We start from the raw sequence: 18,905 nt of genomic DNA on the forward strand, positions 1-18,905 counted from the left end.
AGATGCTTCACTGAGTATATGTACTGTAAGGGGCAATCGCTGCCGCTACTATGATTTGGTGGCGTAACCAGTGCAGAATTGCTTTTGGAAACAAGGTGCCCTTGTAATCGACCTTGCTCCTTCGAATGCAGCCGATCATCTGATGCTATCTGTTGGCTACAGCCCAGTCGAGAGGGGCAGCGTTATCGCCAGTACTCTAGGGAAGAACACAAAACTTAGAGGGCATCTATCCTAAATGATGAAGAGACTTGGAGTAACTTTGGATAAGCTTGGGGCATCTTTATCAGGTTTAGAATACATTTTACCGAGTTCGTTTTTGATATCCCATATCAAGGTCTGATGTTTCCTTACTCCCAAGGATATCTCAGCTAACAAGGGCCCAGCTCCTCAGTACAGTATCCGATTGACAGTTTCACATTCACTCGACGGGCTCAGACATGACCAGGATACAACTGTTTGCGTAACATCGTTGACGCAGTTTGCACAAGGTATGCGCATACCTACCTACCACTGCGTTGTCGCCAGTGACTGAGTGTGTCGACTCTCACCTCTCACCCAGCCTGTCTGTCTGTCTGTCTGTCTGTCTGTCTGTCTGTCTGTCTGTCTGTCTGTCTGTCTGTCTGTCTGTCTGTCTGTCTGTCTGTCTGTCTGTCTGTCTGTCTGTCTGTCTGTCTGTCTGTCTGTCTGTCTGTCTGTCTGTCTGTCTGTCTGTCTGTCTGTCTGTCTGTCTGTCTGTCTGTCTGTCTGTCTGTCTGTCTGTCTGTCTGTCTGTCTGTCTGAGCCTAGTCAATCGCATCACCATCCGACTCCCCGCACTCAGCTCCAGCTCCAGCAGCACAGGAAACACAAAACAATTCTCAACACATGTCTTACAGATCCAGGAATTCGGAAAGTGAACATATTTCGCTAAGCTACGCCTGTTTCTAACTAGTAACACAAGAAACACTATCCGCATCGCCGGCCCAACAGACGAGACGAGACAAGACAAGACACTAAGGTGGACTAAACTAAAACATGGTTCCCATCGACAGGGGACCAAGACCACGACTTTCGTTCTTCAGGAAATCCTCCGGCACTGTACGGACCGGTGACGGTTACGGGTAGTCCGCCTAAGTTAGTATATATCTCGCGTCTTTGCTCGCGTCGCGAAGTAAAATGTAAGAAATGGGAGTCTAATCGTCCATGCTCAAATGCCCAGACTTTCTACTCCTCCGCGTGCCATACGAAAATCGACCAAGGCTACGCAAGTGCAAGCCATCCCCATCAACTCTAATACCTTACTATCCAAAGGGGGGGCTCTGGGCTTGGTGTGTGTGTGTGTGCCTCCTTTGGTTGTGCAGTCTCACTCCTGAACCGTCATTGGTCGGGTATCGATAATTGAGGCTGAAGCCGCGAATGCCTTCAGCAGGCCCAAATCTGCGCCCTTACTCTTCTTGGTACGAGATCTTCCGCATCTCGCCCAAACGATGTCGAGCCGACGCCAAGGCATTCTCCAATTGGAGGATCTCGACCTGTTGATTGTTGGTGGCTTGTCAGTCCATCATCTCACACGAGGGGGCTAAAATAAACTTTGCCGGATATAGTAACCGTTACGAACGCACTGGCCCGGGAATGAACTGGACCTGTGAGGGGTATCGATGTGTCATGGTACATAGTCGTGATGTGATGTGTGATGCCACCAAGACAGGGGAACAGGACATGAGAGGGAGACGGCCAAGGGAAAAGGAAAGGGTTGCCAAACACATGACGGGGGAGGCTGTTAGACTTACTTGCTGTTCCATCTCTCGCACCTTGAACTCGTGCGCTCCAAGCTTCGAGTAGTCCACCTGGTCCTCCTCTTGGCTACGCTCCTTGATCAAGCTCTGCACCTGGCGCACCAGCGCTCGACATGCCGCACCCACAGCCTTGCTGGCCTGCTCAAGCTTTTCTTGGCTCTTGGACATGAACCCTGCCTTAACTCTGCTGGCAGCCACAAGCTGGGCAGTCGACGCCGCAACATCGTTCGAGGCCACGATGAGCTGTTCTGGACTGTTACGCCCAGAGATGACTCCATCTGCTGTCTCGATCAGTGTGTTAGTCGACGACGCCACAGCCTTGGCGGCAGAGATCAGTCCCTCAGTCCATCGGTTATTCTTCTTGTAGAACGCTGTTCGTGACGTCGACCCACGACCTGCCTGCACGATCTCCTGCTGTGTCACTGTCGCCGCCTGAATCAGTTGCGTAATGGCGTTGGTGATCGCCGTCGCCGCATCCAGGATCGAGTCGTTCACCTTGAGCTCATAGGTTGAGTAGCCGTCACGAGGCTTGTTCTTGAGCTTGGCCAGTCGTGCTGCTGCTGCCGCAATTGCATCTGCAGCTTTGCTGAGCTCCTGGTCGACGAGGTCTCCCAAGTCTCCCTTCTTGTTGGCGAGCTTGCCAAAGCCAGGAGCAAACGACTCAACAAGCTTGTTGAGCTTCTGCAAGTTCATCTGGACATCGTTGTTGCTGTTGATGACCACGTCTGTCTTCTGCAAGGGATCCATGCCCTCAAGTCGGAAGCTCTGAAGACCTCGGAGGAACTGTACAGCTGAAATAGCGGGCTGGCGAGTTCCGTTCATGAGAGAATCGGTCTTCTTATCATCCGTAGCTAGACGGGTAAGACCCTTGGTGTTGCTGCAGACATCGGCAATGGCACCAGAGAAAACGTTGATGGCCTTGATAAGGTCGGCATGTGTCGCGTTTGGTCCATCTGCGATGAAGTTGTTGAATGACGTAGCAAATTCCATAGCACTAGCTGAGGCCTTCTCGATCTGTGACAGTACATAAGACGGAGACGCATTCTGGTTACCAGCCTGCATGCTGGAATCCAACTCGTAGAGCGCATCATCCACACGAGCAACACCAGCCTGGAGAACAGAGTCGATAATGTCGTTGATCTTGTCAAGGTTGGACATGATGAGGGCATCGATCTGGCCATCCAAAGCATGGTCGGTGTCACCTTGGTTCATCTTGAGCTCGTTGAGCTCAATCAGAGTCTGATCCATGCCAGCCTTGTACACCTCGAGCTCCTCCTCCTTATCGCGGAGAAGCTGCTCAAGGTCAGAGCTGCCGTCGCGGAGGTTCATCTGGGCATCCTCCAGCTGCCGTGTCTTGTTGCGCAGTGCCTCCTCGAGATCCGCCATCTCACGGTTATACTTGGCAAGCATTGTCGAAAGCTCGTTGCCCTTGCTACGCTCGAGGTTATCGGCCTTGTCTTGGGCCAGGCGAAGTTCGCGCTTGAGTTTCTCAACCTCGTCCTTGCTGCTGCCAGTCGCGCGGTCCTTGTCGTGAAGGGCGCGGTCACGCTCACGGATCATGTCGGCCAACTCGAGGTTCTTGGTCTTGATTTCACGCTCGAGCTTCTCACGGCGATCGATAGCCTCCTGGGCGCTCGCCGCCTTGAGTTGAACGGCCTTGAACTTCTGAAGGAGATCGAGATGCTCGTGTCTCAACTGAGAGTAGAGCTTGGCCAGTGCCTCATATTTCGTCCTCCATGTGTTGACCTGCTCCTGAAGTGCCCGAATCTGGTCATCCTTGCTGTTCATTTGCTGGCCGAGACTGTTCTGAATATGCGACAGCTCACCCTCGAGAGCCTTGACTCGCTGGTCGTATTGTTGGAGCATCAGTTGATCTCGCTCATACTGAGCGCGCGCATTCAGGTTTTCACGCTCCAGCTCGGCCAGTCGTCCCTGAGTTTGCCATTGCGCTTGTTGCGCCATGAGCGCCTCCTGCTCTCGCTGTTGCTGTTCCATCAATTGCTGTTGCTGCTGCTCGAACTCACGCTGAGCCTGAAGCTGGGCCTGCTGCTGGGCCATGAGAGCTTGTTGTTGCTGCTGCTCAAGGATTCGCTGCTGCTCTTCGTACTCCCGGTTCTGACGATCCAACTCGCTCTTCCAGAATTCATTCATCTCATCAGGGGCGTCGTTCTTGGGCTCAGGCGGAGGAGACGGCTTTCGCTCAATCTCCTGCTTTGGTCGCGCGGGCAGTGCAGGTGCATCGTCATCTTCCGCCAAGAGGTTGGGAGGATCTTGAGGAAGCTTGGGGATAGTGATGAGACTGGTAAGGTAACGCAGGTTTGAGCATTCGTAGTAGAACTTAACTAAGCGATAATGCTGCGCGTTGTAGCGTTCACGGAGGGGTTCAAGGGCCTCGTCATCTCCGGTTGCTTTGTTGATGTTAACCCTAAGGATCCTAAAGAGGGGGGTGGGGGAGTGAATCACTGACTTGAATGCATTGCGCGCAGCATGCTGGTGATGAACTTGTAAATTCCGTAGCTCTCCTGAACGAGGGGCACGAGGGCGGCAATTCGGCACTCGTTGTTTCCAACATTTCGGAAGTGCGAGAAGATCAGCTTTTGGAACTGCTCGATCTTGTCTTGCAGGACCATCAGATCGCTGATGGTCTCGTAGCCTTCGTTGGGGTCGTTGATCGCCTTCAGGCTCAGGTACTCCTCATACTCGAATGTTCCGTTGAACTCGGGGTGCTGATGGTGGAAGGAGAGCTTTGCAAGTAGGTAATAAACGTATTCGCGGATCAGAGGTGCATAACCGCGCATGCCTTCTCCTCCTCCGCCCATTCCGCGGTTCAGGCTATCGATCCATGCGCGGTTTGCCATTGCCTCCTTGAGAGCACTGGGGTGGCCTTCTTGGAGTACCTTGTGGATCGTGATCAGGGCCTTGAACGTCTGAACTTCGTCGGCTAGGATAGGTTGGCTGTTGATGGTCGATCAGCGTGGGTTGTCATGATGAGGACGTATGAGACGTACACCTTGATGCCGGACCAGAAGGCGGCGGAGGACCGGTGGTCCCATGTATAGACGATACATGCTCGGACATGCTTTCGCTTTGGGGAGATCTCCTCGACGTTCGTAGCCTTCTTGATGTTAATAGCGAGCTCTTGGTCGGTTCTGCGCACGAAGATGGGGTTAGCTTGGCGGTCATGAAACGTGAGGGTGTCGCTGACTTGGTATGCTCGGTGCCGCGCACAGCAGCAGCCATGTTTGCAATTGGTGGCGGGCAAGCTACGCGACGCTATTATTAGATAATGGGTAAAGATGTTTGCGCAAGGAAAGTTGCTCAGGTCTTTGGCGATGCTATAGTAGCCCCTGGAAATCACGAGACAATTTCCCAGTGAAGCCGGCGCCGCGCAAGCTTAGGAGATTAGGCAGAGAGTAAACAGTAGGAAATGAAACGATGATTAGAGAGATCAAGGGACTGAGGTTTGTGAGGATGCGACTGTATATCGAGTATTCGCGGTCGTCGTCAGCCGTGACAAATCTTGGGCGACTCTTGGGCGTGGCTCGTCTCTGCGATTCGATGGATGTCGTAGTAGCTTCAGTGGCTGGGCCGCAAGAGCCAAGAGAGGAGCGTCATACGGAGTACGTATCGCCTGTTGTGTGGGGCACGGCTGTTGAAGATTCAGTGCCCGAGCCTGGAATTGGTGGCCAAATTAGGTATCCCACTTGGAGGTGCACACTTTGAGAGATTCAAGACCAGATTTCATAGCATGGGTTGAGAATGAAAGTTTGCAGCATATGCTAGTTTTGCATTGTATTGTTCCACTAGATCTGTAGCTCGAGAGCTTGGCTGAATAAATATTGTATCCAGTGACTGCGTACGAAGCCTCTAGATTTTAGAGTTAACTTCTGATGATACCTCAGGTAGTTTGAATAATTCATGAGCATATCCTATAAAGTCCATTAAATTTTACCACGAAATACCTTACCTACTTGTTAGGACATACTAGCTCGGAGTCTCATGAGTCTGATGGAACACACTTGCAGCTTACGATATCAACTCTGTCTAAGTACTGTTATGAAAGACTTTATAATGTATTTATGATCCTTGGCATACGAAATGAACGTTCTTGGGAATGTAACAACAGCTCATGACGGCTTCTTGAGTGTCCTATCATAAGTACCTATATTGTTGTCTGACGACCAGTTCATTCTTAATTCTTGACATGGAAATAAACACTAGTGACAGAAAATCTCCTTCTGACGGCCTCAATTGACAGAAGCTTCGAGCGGAACTTGGACGTGACGCCTAGAACGAAATGCCCGGCACAGACCTTTGCTCGTATAAGTCATGGCTGGTGGACACTTGAAAAACATGAAAATACTGAGAATCACATAAAGGTACAGGGTAGGCGGATCGGGGAAAATATAGTGATGCTTAAGAATGATAAGCCTTGAATCATATTGGGCGTCTCCGTGGACGACAGGATGAACATCGCAAAACTGTACTCATTGTAGATACAGGGTGACGAGGACACGCATTACAAGGTAACCTGACCTGATGAGCCGTGATGTGACACTTGTCAATGGAGTAATGGAACAGAATCTGTATTTGCATCCATTGTGCACCTCAACATTTTTTTTTAAAACAAAAAAACATCGGTTATTCACATGGAGTGAATGGGTGAGAAACGCCAGTTCATTCATACGTCAATCAGACGCCATGCCCATAATATGGACCAGGCACAATTCACTAAAGGTATCTTCAAATACAGACAGCGGCATGCTTCAAACGATGTCTTTTTTTTGGTCTCATTGCCTATGGACATCAAAATGCAAGCCCTTGCCATGCAGAGTTTCCCATCCGGACGCAATACCCCAGGTAAATAGAAGCCAGCACCACCAACCCCGCAATATCTTTTCTTTTAGATCGTAGTCTCGTAGGGGAGAGGGGTGACGGTCTGAGGAGGGTTGTCGGCGAGCGACAGTGTGTGAGCCTCACGGGGTCCAGCGGGCTGACGCTTGACCTGGACGACGGTACCGTTGGCCTTGGCCTCCTTCTTGGCCTCGGCGTTGGCCTTGACTCGCTTGAGGAAGTCCTCACGAGATCGGGACTGCTGGATGTGCTCGATTCGGACGTTGATTCGCTTCTCGATGTATCGGTGCTTCACCTGCTTGTAGATGATGACACCGACAGCAGACTTGGTGACGTTGTAGATGACACCAGTCTTGCCGTGGTACACCTTGAAGGGCATGCTGTGACCGCTGTTAGCCCTCCTGTTCCAATGCCCACAAGAATTCCTCCAACAAAGCGTCCAAGTCTCGCAAGTTCGCGTGTATTGTCGCATGATGGCAAAGGGAGCTCTGCTTACCCCTTCTGGACGGCACCGTTCGCCTTGATGTCGACGATATCGCCAACGCGGTACTGTCGGAGATAGGTGTTCAGGGCAATCATACCCTTCTTGCGGAAGTCCCGGCTGAAGGCATACTAAAAATTTCACATCGTCAGTCTCATGCCGACGTCGTCGAATTTTCATTCTCGCAGGAATCGGTGGTTGAACATACGCGGGTGCCCGCTCTCTTTCCGTAGGAGTGACCCATCTCGAATGTGATATGCCGGTACCGGTCGGGTTGGGGTTAGTAGTCGTGGTTGGCGAAAGAGATGGTGAAGTCCTTCGCTTTGGTGTTGTGGATTTCTCGTCTCTCGAAGGCGGCCTTGTGGGAGCGGGTCCTCTGATTTTCCGAAAGTTTTCCAGGTAGGGCAAGGGCGATTGTGGGTTCGCTGGGTTGCACCTTCCAAAATTTTAGGGTTCTCAACTATCGCACGTGACGTGGCCGGGCTCCGCCAAAATCTGTCCGCACATTTTGCTACGATTCGTGTCTTGTGAGAAAGTTCAACTCCCGCAGAACACCCAAGGAGCAAGTCAAGTGAGTATATCACCGCCGCCACGAGTGCATCGCAAGAGGATATCAATTAACAAAGTCTTCAGGATGCCTCCCCGCGCCCACTCCAAGACCTCTCGTGTCCCCCGCCGACCCTTCGAGTCTGCCCGACTGTCAGTATCACCGGCCACTGAACATGAGCTTGTCTCTGTTTAAGTCGTATGTGAATGAAGACTGACCGAATAACAATAGTGACTCCGAGTTGAAGCTCGTTGGCGAGTATGGCCTGCGCAACAAGCGTGAGGTCTGGCGAGTCGGTCTGACTCTGTCCAAGATCCGTCGTGCTGCCCGGTATGTGAACCTCAGCACTTTTTTGTGTGCGCTGGAGAGGAAGAGGTTTCTAACCAATTGTACAGTCAGCTTCTTACCCTCGACGAGAAGGACCCCAAGCGTCTCTTCGAAGGCAATGCCCTCATTCGACGTCTCGTCCGTGTCGGTGTCCTTGACGAGTCCCGCATGAAGCTCGATTACGTCCTGGCTCTTAAGATCGAGGATTTCCTTGAGCGCCGTCTCCAGACCTGTGTCTGGAAGCTCGGTCTTGCCAAGTCTATCCACCACGCCCGTGTTCTGATCCGCCAGCGTCACATCCGAGTCGGAAAGCAGATCGTCAACGTTCCCTCTTTCATCGTCCGTCTCGACTCCCAGAAGCACATCGACTTCGCTCTGACCTCGCCCTTCGGCGGTGGCCGTCCCGGCCGTGTCCGCAGAAAGAAGGCCGCCGCTGCTGCTGGCGGTGAGGGTGGTGAGGACGAGGAGGACGAGGAGTAAATGCAACCAAAAATGCAAAAACGATTCCCCCTGTCTAGGGCACTTGGTGATGGAATACCACTCATGGGAAGGGGATTCTCTTCATAGCTTGCGGCGTTGGCCAGAGGATAAAAATGGAATGATTTCACCGGATAACGACAAACAAAATTTTCCCGGTGTCTCTCCACCTGTGTACATGAATCTCATGAAACATGAATCCAATCACGACATCCACCCATAATCTTGATTTGCTGTGAAAGTTTCAATGTCAATGTAGCTGTCGCCGTGTATTTGATGCTCATGGTACGTAACAGCATTGTAAAATGTATAGTAATGCATCGCTATGATAAAAGTTCATCCTTGCCCAGCAGCTTTGCCATTGGGTCGTTCGTCACCGTCCGTTTCCTCCTATACTCATCCATTTCCTCTTCTGTCACACCATTCATCATTTCTTCTCTCGTCCGTTTGCGCGGCTGCTCTTCCTCTTTGTTCTTCTCTGCCTCCTCCTCTGAAGGTTTTTCTGTCTCCTCTTCATCGTCATTGACCAGGTTCGCTCCAGTTCGTTGACGCTCAGCCGCCTCCCATGCTAATTTTCCTTCGTCACCAGTACAGTAGCTGTTTTTGATGAACGAATGACAGCAAGCGTAGCCCCATTTGAAATTGGACCACCAGCTTCCCCATACTGAATTATGATTGTTGATGAGAACATCTTCAGCGTACTTGGATTTGGCCGCCTTCTTGGGCGCACCCTTGATCAAACCAGTCTCATCGTACTCAACAAACGTCTCGGATTCGGTGATGGCCATGTTGCGCAAAGCAGCTGGCATAGCCTTCTGATCTCCACCATACTTCTCGAGCAGTAGCTTCTCTCGTTCCGCACGTTTTGCCTCTGCCTCCTCCAGCTCCTTCTTTCGATAGAACTCTCCTGCTGTGGGGTTTGCTTGCAGATGCTGGCTAGTGTTACCAGACTTTTCTTGAGCCTCCCAAGCATATCGCTGAGCATTCTCGAATGCGCCAGCATCGCCTGAGGATCGCATGAAACCCTCTTCCGCGAACGCATCTGCCGCCTTGTCTGCCGTTGCACCTGCATCGACCAGTGACCGTGTTTTCGGATCGTACTTGGCAGATTCTAGATCGAGGTTCAAGAGATACTTGGCAGTGTCCTCTCGTATTCGCAGTTGTCGTGTTGCTGTGCTCTGATGTTTGCTCATATCATTCTCCTCCGCGTACTTGTCGCCTTCTTCTGTCTCTTCATCGGCATTTCCGTCCTTGGTGGCCTGCTTGCGTAGCTCCTCCATCTGGTTGAACTCATCGACCACACTGCGATACTCCTTTGCATCATATCCATTCCAACGGTCGCGCTTAGCGTCCCATCCCATGTTGACATCTTGAATCACCTCATCGGCTTGGATATCCTTGCCTGTCCATTTTGCCCCTTTGGCTCGTGGTCGACTCAGGCAGTCTTTCTTCTTGTGTGTCATGGCGCCGCAGTTTTCGCAAGCACCTTTGCGATACTTGGTAGCCGCTGGGCCGGCCTTTCTACCTCGATCGTACCATTGTGACTTGTCGTTCTTCTCTTCGCGACGCTGATGCTGGAGGTAGTCATTCTCATCGCCCTCTTCACCGGCATAAAACGGGCGTTTACTGATGAAAGATGGAATGTAGATGTTCTCTTCCTTCAGAGCGGCACCAGCGCCTCCAGGGCCGGTATTTGGGGGCGGTGGTTTTGCGGGGGCAGTAGGCATGACGAGTAATGTGCAGCTTTGCCGTCTATTGAAATGTGCGACTTTCACACGGCGAGATAAAAAAAAAAAATCAGAGCCAAATGTTCAGAAGCCAAAAATGGGTGATGCCTCCGTCGCAGATCACTGAGCCGCGAAGCGGAAAGTTGTTTAGATAAGCAGTCTTATCAGCACGTGATCGCGCGTGTCTGTAAGAGGCTGGTAGCCATGGCAAAACGCGTCTCATAAGCAGTCGAGGTTACACAAAGACCTTCAGAATGAATTGAGCTTGTTGAGAACACTTTTTGAGCTACGCTTGGCTCTTTTGTTCTTAATAAACAGCCTCAAGCCCCTGATGGATCCCAAATTCAGAGAATATGGACTTATTCCGGGTCAGACTAAATTGTATCGATCACTATCAAGCAACACCCTCGCGATATGACCCCCAGCTTCGTAACGACATTCGCCCCTCTCAGATATCCAAAGGACCCAGAGTCCCTGTTGTTCGCGTGTTTGGATCTACTGAGACGGGACAAAAAGTATGCGCTCATATCCACGGCGCATTCCCGTACTTGTACGTGGAATATGAAGGTGGCTTAAGTCCTGATGAAGGTTCGTTGTGTATACTCCAGTAAATATCTATCAGTACTAAAAACTCTAGTCGGTGCTTATATATATCGATTTCATCTATCCATAGATCATGCGTTAGCAGTCAGCTATCGACGAGATCAGAAAGGTGACAGTGCGAGGTTCGTGGCAAGGATCACGCTTGTCAAGGGTGTCCCCTTCTATGGCTTTCACGTGGGATATCGCTTCTTCCTGAAGATTTACATGTTCAATCCCATTGTCATGACGAGATTGGCGGATCTTCTTCAGCAAGGCGTGATTATGAAGAACAAGTTTCAGCCATACGAAGCACATCTTCAGTACCTTCTTCAATTCATGACAGACTTCAACTTGTATGGGTGCGATTATCTGGATGCATCCGTTACTCGGTTTCGATCTCCGGTCCCAGAATACGAACAGGTGTCGAATTCATCCCACAAATGGCACAGTCGATCAATCTCTATGAATCACATTACCGACGAAACCACGCTCCCTCGAAGTAGCCACTGCTCGATAGAAGTGGATATATGTGTACAGGATATTATAAACCGACACAAGGTCAAGGAAAGGCCTCTTCATCATGACTTTACGGAAAGAACCAATCCCCTCCCTGCAGACATGAAGCTGGTCTACAGTATGGCTGGACTGTGGAAAGATGAGACGAAGAGATGCAAACGAAAGATGCAAGATCCGACTGAGGGGAGCAGTCCATTTCCACCAGAAGTCCTTGTATCGATGTCAGCCAACGCTCGCGACTCTCAACCGCAAGGCTGGCTTCATGAGGAAGAATTCAGGACTGAGATCCGAAAGCTCATCTCTGAAGAGAAACTCAGTGGCGACTCGGAAGAGCTTACTTTTGAGAAGTTTGCAAAGCCGCATCCATACGAAGAGCATGTCAATACTACTTTGGAGTCAGTTGAAGACCTCTTCCCATCGAAACTTGCACCAGCTTTAGGATTGCCCTTAGGTGTGGAGATGGAACAAGATTTACGAAGCAGTATTGTTGTCGATGAGGGGAAAGTACGTCAGGCTGGAGAGGCACACAATGACTTTTATCCTGAAGATTCCGACGAAGATGCCATTGCGGCGCTCGTGGCAATAGAGAAGGCAGCCGCAAAAGTTTCTAGGGGGCCAACAAACCAACTACCGGAAGAAGATCTTGAGCTAGCGGCGGCTCTCAACATTAGTCCCGACAAATTTGATAAAAAGACATTCTGGAAGTCGGCCCTTGGGGTTTGTCAAAGTGGTCTGGTGACTGGCGAACTTCCTGACCTCCCAGTAAACCAAGAGTTGCTTGATTATGCAGAGAACGAAGGGTTTATCGGACGGACGGAGAAAACACCGACTATCACCTTGTCCAGCTTGACCCAGCTGAAGCGACCCCTGGATGATCTTGCATCTTCTCAGGCGTCGAACAAGAGGACAAGACTCAATCAACCGTCGATGATGGACGAAGATGAAATGGACTTGGTTCACGCTCCTTCAACGGACGCCAACAAGATTCTCACCTCCCCCTTCAGAGGGGCTTCCATTCTCAAAGGTCCTTCATCACTTAACAAAAACGCCGGTTCTATACTGAAAGGTGCTTCCGGCTTCAACCAAAAGCTAAATTTTCCTACTGTCAAAGATCAGAATGATCCGAACACCAAGCTTCGTCTCAGTCAGATGAGCCAGAAGTCTGCTTCTCAGCAGACCGATGATGGTCGTCACACTAAGCATGTTTCGTTTAATCCCAGTAGTTTTCTCCCTGCTGAAGCAGAGTTGTCTCAAATGACTCTGTCATCTTCCATGAAATCATCTGGAGAACGAGGAGACGACGAAAGTCATGAATCGAAAATCCAGAGAGCCATGAGTCGATTCGCCAGCCCGCAAGTGCACTTGGTTTCTTCTCTACCCCCTTCTGCGGCAGCTGTGGCTTCCTCTTTGAAAGAATACGGGATTCCTGATGTGATCTATCAAGATGCTTATTACAGTAAGGAAAAGGATGTCCCTGGACGGATGCGAGAATATGCCGGGAAAGAGTTTCGACTGGAGGGCAACACACTGCCTTTTCTGCCTGAATTTGACCCAACAGGGACAGCTCCAGCCAGCTACGGGCTCAGATTTGAGACCTTTGACAAGATTGCTGTAGAACTTAGGTATGAGCGACAGAGGAAGAAATGCTCGTTGAGGAGCTGGGAGCTTGCAAATCCCCCGCCCACGTATGAAGAAGTCGAGGAGTGGTGGGCAGAAAAGCAACGCAGAGCAAATTCAACGGACAGGTCTATGATACCATCTACTCCCAGGCAATATCAATCTCAGATCGATGGGCCCACACCGAAGAACAAGCACGGATTCAAGTACACCCCAGGCAAGAAATCAACCAGTGTCCAGCATGAGGTGCAATACATGAGCACGATGAGCTTGGAGGTTCACGTAAACACCAGAGGGAAGTTTGTGCCGAATCCTGAGGAAGATGAAGTCCAGTGCGTGTTCTGGGCGATCAAGTCTGATGGAACTGCTTCCGGTAGTCAAGATTCAGCTGGTGTCCAAATAGGTATTCTACTGTTGTCAAATGACGCCGAGTTTACTCAGCGTGTCCAACGACAGACGAATGCCGAGGTCATCGAAGAGAACTCGGAACTGGATCTTATGGTTCGAATGGTCGAAATCGTAAGAAATCATGATCCCGATATCCTTACCGGTTACGAAGTGCATGGTAGTTCCTGGGGTTACTTGATCGAGAGAGCACGACTGAAGTATGATTACAACCTTTGTGATGAGTTTTCTCGTATGAAGACCGAGTCACACGGCAGGTTTGGCAAAGAGAATGACCGTTGGGGTTTCAATACCACATCCACTATTCGGGTTACCGGCCGACATATGGTGAACGTCTGGAGGGCAATGCGAGGAGAGCTCAATCTTCTTCAATACACCATGGAGAACGTAGTCTGGCACCTACTCCATCGAAGAATACCCCATTACTCTTGGCAGTCTTTAACAACTTGGTATAAGGGCGGCAAGCATAGGGAGCTCAACAGGATGTTGAGATACTACCAAAACCGTACAAAGATCGATCTTGAGATTCTGGACGCCAACGAACTGATTTCGAGGACCAGCGAGCAGGCGCGACTTCTGGGCGTGGACTTCTTCTCAGTTTTCTCGCGAGGATCACAGTTCAAGGTAGAGTCGATCATGTTCAGAATTGCCAAACCAGAGAACTTCCTACTTGTTTCACCGAATCGCAAGCAGGTCGGTGGTCAGAATGCTCTGGAGTGTTTACCACTTGTCATGGAGCCACAAAGCGCTTTCTATAATAGTCCTCTTCTGGTTCTTGACTTCCAGAGTTTATACCCGAGTGTCATGATCGCTTACAACTACTGCTATTCAACCTTCTTGGGACGAGTCACCGACTGGAGGGGTATAAACAAGATGGGGTTTACTGAGTACAAACGCCAGAAAGGTCTCCTTGCCCTTCTGGAGGACTACATCAACATTGCTCCGAATGGTATGATGTATGCAAAGGCGGAAATCCGCAAGTCACTTCTAGCTAAGATGCTGACTGAGATACTGGAAACTCGAGTCATGGTGAAGAGTGGCATGAAGCAAGACAAGGATGATAAAACCTTGCAGCAGCTTCTCAACAATAGACAGCTTGCTCTCAAACTACTCGCCAACGTCACTTATGGTTACACTTCAGCGTCATTCTCTGGGCGTATGCCATGCTCCGAGATTGCAGACAGCATTGTACAAACCGGCAGAGAAACTCTCGAACGAGCGATTGCTTATATCCACTCTGTTGAGAAATGGGGCGCTGAAGTCGTCTATGGCGATACTGACAGTCTCTTCATCTATTTGAAGGGCCGAACAAAAGATGAGGCTTTCGATATTGGTAATGAGATTTCCAAGGCAATTACCGAAATGAACCCTCGACCCATCAAACTCAAATTTGAGAAAGTGTATCATCCCTGTGTTCTGCTCGCCAAGAAACGTTATGTCGGTTACAAATACGAGAGCAAAGACCAGGTGAAGCCCGATTTCGATGCCAAGGGAATAGAGACCGTCCGTCGTGACGGTACACCCGCAGAGCAGAAGATCGAGGAAAAAGCCCTTCGTCTACTGTTTGAGACTGCAGATCTCACTCAGGTCAAGGATTACTTCCAAAAGCAATGTCAGAAGATCATGCGCAACAATGTTTCGGTGCAAGACTTTTGCTTTGCCAAAGAAGTGCGCCTGGGCACATACTCGGACAAAGGTACAGCACCTGCAGGAGCTCTTATCAGCACCAAGCGTATGCTTCAGGATGCTCGCGCAGAACCGCAATATGGTGAGAGAGTTCCATACGTCGTTATCACTGGTGCTCCAGGAGCGCGGCTCATTGACCGATGCGTTGCGCCTGAGGAACTTTTGAGTAACCCTCACTGGCAGCTCGATGCCGAATACTATATCTCGAAGAATTTGATTCCTCCTCTGGAGCGTATCTTCAACCTTGTGGGTGCAAACGTACGCCAGTGGTACGACGAGATGCCCAAGGTGCAGCGTATTTACCATGCAACTACGCTCGGAAAGAAGAAGACGACCCTCGAATCATACATGAGATCCACAAATTGCCTCGTTTGTGGGCTCAAGTTCTCTCAGGAAGATAATGCTCTTTGTCCATCCTGTCGCAAGAACGTTCCCTCATCTCTTCTTACACTCCAGACACGGCTCACAACCGAGGAGCGTCGTCTTCAGGAAGTACTCTCACTCTGTCGCAGCTGTTCTGGCCTCGGACCTATTGAGGACGTTCAGTGTGATAGCAAGGATTGTCCTGTGTTTTGGACACGCATGAGGCAGGCAAGCAAGACGAAGGGACAGCGCACTACAAGTCAACCTGTAATACAGTCGTTGGTGGACAGTGTGGAGAAACTGTCATTGGAGTGGTGATAATGGAGGATTTGTAAGTGATTATGTGTTAATGATGAGGTGGTATTGTGGTTTTGTACATGCATTGCAAGGCGTTTGGATGATAGGGTTGAGTTGGATGATGCATGAAGATCATTGGTATACCGTTAACTACCCTGCAGGTTCAGTTAGTTTTACTTTTATACACGATATTGACAGCAATTCGTCGTGAAACTCGTTTCTCCTGTGTCAAAGTGTGACCAAAATCTGTTCCTCAGTACAGTACAGTGGTTAGTGTAGTGGGAGAGGCTTATTCAATGTTGCCTGTTGAAGAATGCTCGTGTATGTCTATTGAGATTCTCATCTAATAAACAATCGCAGTTCAATATCTAGACTATATTTGTAAAGCTGCGCTGGTTCAATTCACATTCTATATAACCCGACAGTCACTTCTGCTTCGTTTGAATATCGGAGCATTTCGACCGTAGATGTTGGAATCAGTTCAACATGTTACTTATTGGATATCGCGGCCCTGGAGCCGTGATTCCGGCGGAGCGGTTTACCGCATCGCGGCCCCACCTGTGATTCGTCCGAACCTGGAGGGGCCGATTGAAGATTTTTGGTCAGTCCCATTCTTAGACAAAAAACAACGGGCGCTTCTCGTCTCAGACAGTTTATTCATAGATACGAAGATGCCAAAAACTGACTCGATGGAAGTGAATCATGCAGATACGATAAATAACATGTGCCTATATCGTCATATAACCCCTTGTTGAGATCTAACCCGGGCCTTCCGGAACTATTAGCTGCTGCTGGTTAGGAAGCCCAGTTCGAAGGGCTTCGAGAGAGACCCCTGTCAACAGTAAGGGACCGAATAGTTCACGATAGCGGCCGCTGATCGTCTTGCTGTTATCTGTAGCATCTAGCGCGAATGGTATGCATCAGAGCCTCTCCCTCTTTAGCCCCTAGCCTCCCCAGCCAAGGCGAAGGAATCACATGTCTAGAACAGCTACGGATAGAGCTCCCCAACATTAATCTGTGCTCTAATCCACAAATAGATCTCAGGTACAGATACGGGTCAGACAATCACTGACATGTGAAGCAGACCGAGATCGAGAGCAAAGCTTAACGATCTAGATCAGGGACCAACTTGGCCAGCTCACTCAACCTTGCTTTGGATGGGTTGGTTTGCGCAGCGCCTCCACATTCCCAGAGCCCAAAGACAGCCAGCCACATGGCATCGCTGACTCTGATACACAAAATCACCGGAGCAAAATGTGAAAAAAGGAGACGGGGAGGGGCTGACCTGGATGAGACGAGACTAGGGCTTGGCTGGGCTGCAATGCGTTGCCAGCAAACCTCACCTCTCACCCGTCTCCTTTGTATGACTCCTCGAGATAGATTGCGCGGTGTAAGGTGTGCCTATGCTCCGTACTGAATGATGCGTTGTACAATGTACAGTATCCGTAAGCTCGGCTCCAATGTGGAGAAAGGAACAAGTCATTTTTGGGGTCGTGTACGGAGTACGGTGTTTCTGGTTAGCATTGGCCCAGACATGATTTAGCTGCCAGTGCCTAATCAAACGCATACATACCTACCTGTTGAGATGGAGCAAAAGGCAAGTAAAAAGAAACATCGATTTGCCACAGGTGTAACGTCTAGACCTTAGTAGCTGAGAGCTATTGATTTGAGTTGTAGAGACGCGAGTGTGCCTGGGTGGGTGAGGGCTGGCGAGATGTCAAAGATTGTCCCCAAGACCCAATCAAAAGCTTCTAGATATCAGCCAGCTCCAAGCTAGAACGTTGAAGGGGCCGAACCGCAGTGGAGGTTGCCCTTGCAGTGGAAGACTGGATGCGTTCCGTGTGGTCTGGTGTCTGATGACTGCCAATCATGTAGATCAAGTGGCCAATATCGATGATGATCTGAGACCAGGATGCGACCTTGACAAGCTTGACAATTCGACAACTGACGGCCAGGCACAGCTTCGAGGGATGTCAATCATATCCTGAGGAATCCATAAAGCTCCAGGTTGTATCAAGCAAATTGTGACGAAGAACAAGAATTGTCGCCGAAATTTGACTAACCTCATCTTGCTCCAAAAGGCGCATAAATGAAATCTTTCGAAATTCTATGGGTTCCAACCATGAGGTATCGATATTATGGATGCCAAACATCCCTTCTCCATAGGTACGAAACGGCTATTTGGCTGTAACACTGCCGAAGGATCAACCAATCGACCCGACTAACCCACCCTGTACAAAGGGTCTTCTGAACTCTGTCCGCCTGCATATGTAGAATCAGCAGCCAACCTCATGCTGTGAATCCCCTGCCCCTGTCTGTCTCGCACATCAGCCAAGAGGAGCGTCAAGCAAGAATCTCCGAGGCATGGCCGCAGAGAGACCGCTGAAGTCTGCTAGAAACAAGAAAGTGTACCAGAGTCTTGCACTACTGAGATAGTCTAGCGACTCCATCCATGATATCAAATTGATGTACGGAGTAGATTCCTTGATAACGTTAACTAACAAATGTTTGCTGATCGTATCGTCCGTGTCCCCGTTGTTGGTCTTCCCACCGGTCCGGTCTCTGCCGCAACGCCCCGTCCCTTCAAATACTAACAGGTGATTTTCGTCGGCTGAGACAGTGGAATGCTTGTAAAATCATATCAGCAGCAATACACACCAGCAATAGCCGTAATATCGCCACGAGTTGCAATCTAATCGACGGAACGCAGCTATCAAGTCGCCTACCGCCGAATCATGGCTTGCTTGTTCTGTGTAAGACCGAAATATGACAGCAAGACACGGTCCATTTGGGGAAATGCACTCCCGTCTCGGTAGGTCACCGATTCCATTTCCAGCCATTCCAGCTCACGGAGGAGGGAAGGACAGCATTCAGCATCCGATCCAATTCAGCCAAATTGGATGGATACCTATCCATTACAGGGGGACACAGGTGCTTCAGAAGTTCAATGCGCTGCACTACGGGGCCCAACGCTGTAAGGCGAGCTGCCAGGCGCCGCCACGGCCCATTCCTAGGAGAGACAAGAAAAATTGAGACCTTTGTCCTAGGTGACAAAAACAAGTAATAAGGTCTCTGCTAAACTGAGACTAAGCTTACTTGTGTATTTTTATTCTCTAAAGTAGAGGTCCCAAGCTTTTTTGCTCTCTGAGGCCATTGGGTCCAACGGTGGCCTGCTACCACATCTAGCACGTCCACTACGGAGTAAACAGCAACTTATTACCGGCAAGGCGACCCTCCCCACACCTCTTCCC

At 50.0% G+C, this 18,905-nt stretch overlaps 5 protein-coding genes across 5 annotated transcripts; 2 read left to right on the plus strand and 3 right to left on the minus strand.

The window, feature by feature from the left end:
* Nucleotides 1-1,424: 1,424 nt before the first annotated feature.
* On the minus strand, nt 1,425-5,015 carry J7337_008835 (uncharacterized protein; the record flags this gene model as incomplete). Its single annotated transcript, XM_044826442.1, has 5 exons — nt 1,425-1,511; nt 1,770-4,183; nt 4,243-4,730; nt 4,784-4,924; nt 4,981-5,015. The coding sequence occupies 5 exons, from the start codon at nt 5,013-5,015 to the stop codon at nt 1,425-1,427; spliced, it is 3,165 nt and encodes a 1,054-aa protein (XP_044679359.1).
* A 1,663-nt stretch (nt 5,016-6,678) lies between these two features.
* J7337_008836 (uncharacterized protein) lies at nt 6,679-7,354 on the minus strand (the record flags this gene model as incomplete). Its single annotated transcript, XM_044826443.1, has 3 exons — nt 6,679-7,009; nt 7,126-7,241; nt 7,319-7,354. 3 exons carry the CDS (start codon nt 7,352-7,354, stop codon nt 6,679-6,681), a joined length of 483 nt encoding a protein of 160 aa, XP_044679360.1.
* Nucleotides 7,355-7,744: 390 nt separating this feature from the next.
* Nucleotides 7,745-8,464, plus strand: RPS9 (40S ribosomal protein S9; the record flags this gene model as incomplete). Its single annotated transcript, XM_044826444.1, has 3 exons — nt 7,745-7,809; nt 7,889-7,987; nt 8,053-8,464. 3 exons carry the CDS (start codon nt 7,745-7,747, stop codon nt 8,462-8,464), a joined length of 576 nt encoding a protein of 191 aa, XP_044679361.1.
* A 320-nt stretch (nt 8,465-8,784) lies between these two features.
* SLU7 (mRNA splicing protein) lies at nt 8,785-10,188 on the minus strand (the record flags this gene model as incomplete). The annotated part of the gene is made up of 1 exon (XM_044826445.1): nt 8,785-10,188. The coding sequence occupies one exon, from the start codon at nt 10,186-10,188 to the stop codon at nt 8,785-8,787; it is 1,404 nt and encodes a 467-aa protein (XP_044679362.1).
* Nucleotides 10,189-10,541: 353 nt separating this feature from the next.
* On the plus strand, nt 10,542-15,675 carry J7337_008839 (uncharacterized protein; the record flags this gene model as incomplete). Its single annotated transcript, XM_044826446.1, has 2 exons — nt 10,542-10,776; nt 10,862-15,675. The coding sequence occupies 2 exons, from the start codon at nt 10,542-10,544 to the stop codon at nt 15,673-15,675; spliced, it is 5,049 nt and encodes a 1,682-aa protein (XP_044679363.1).
* Between the last annotated feature and the right edge of the window lie 3,230 nt (nt 15,676-18,905).

The sequence above is a fragment of the Fusarium musae genome, chromosome 6, assembly GCF_019915245.1.
Source record: "Fusarium musae strain F31 chromosome 6, whole genome shotgun sequence".
Classification (NCBI taxonomy): domain Eukaryota; kingdom Fungi; phylum Ascomycota; class Sordariomycetes; order Hypocreales; family Nectriaceae; genus Fusarium; species Fusarium musae.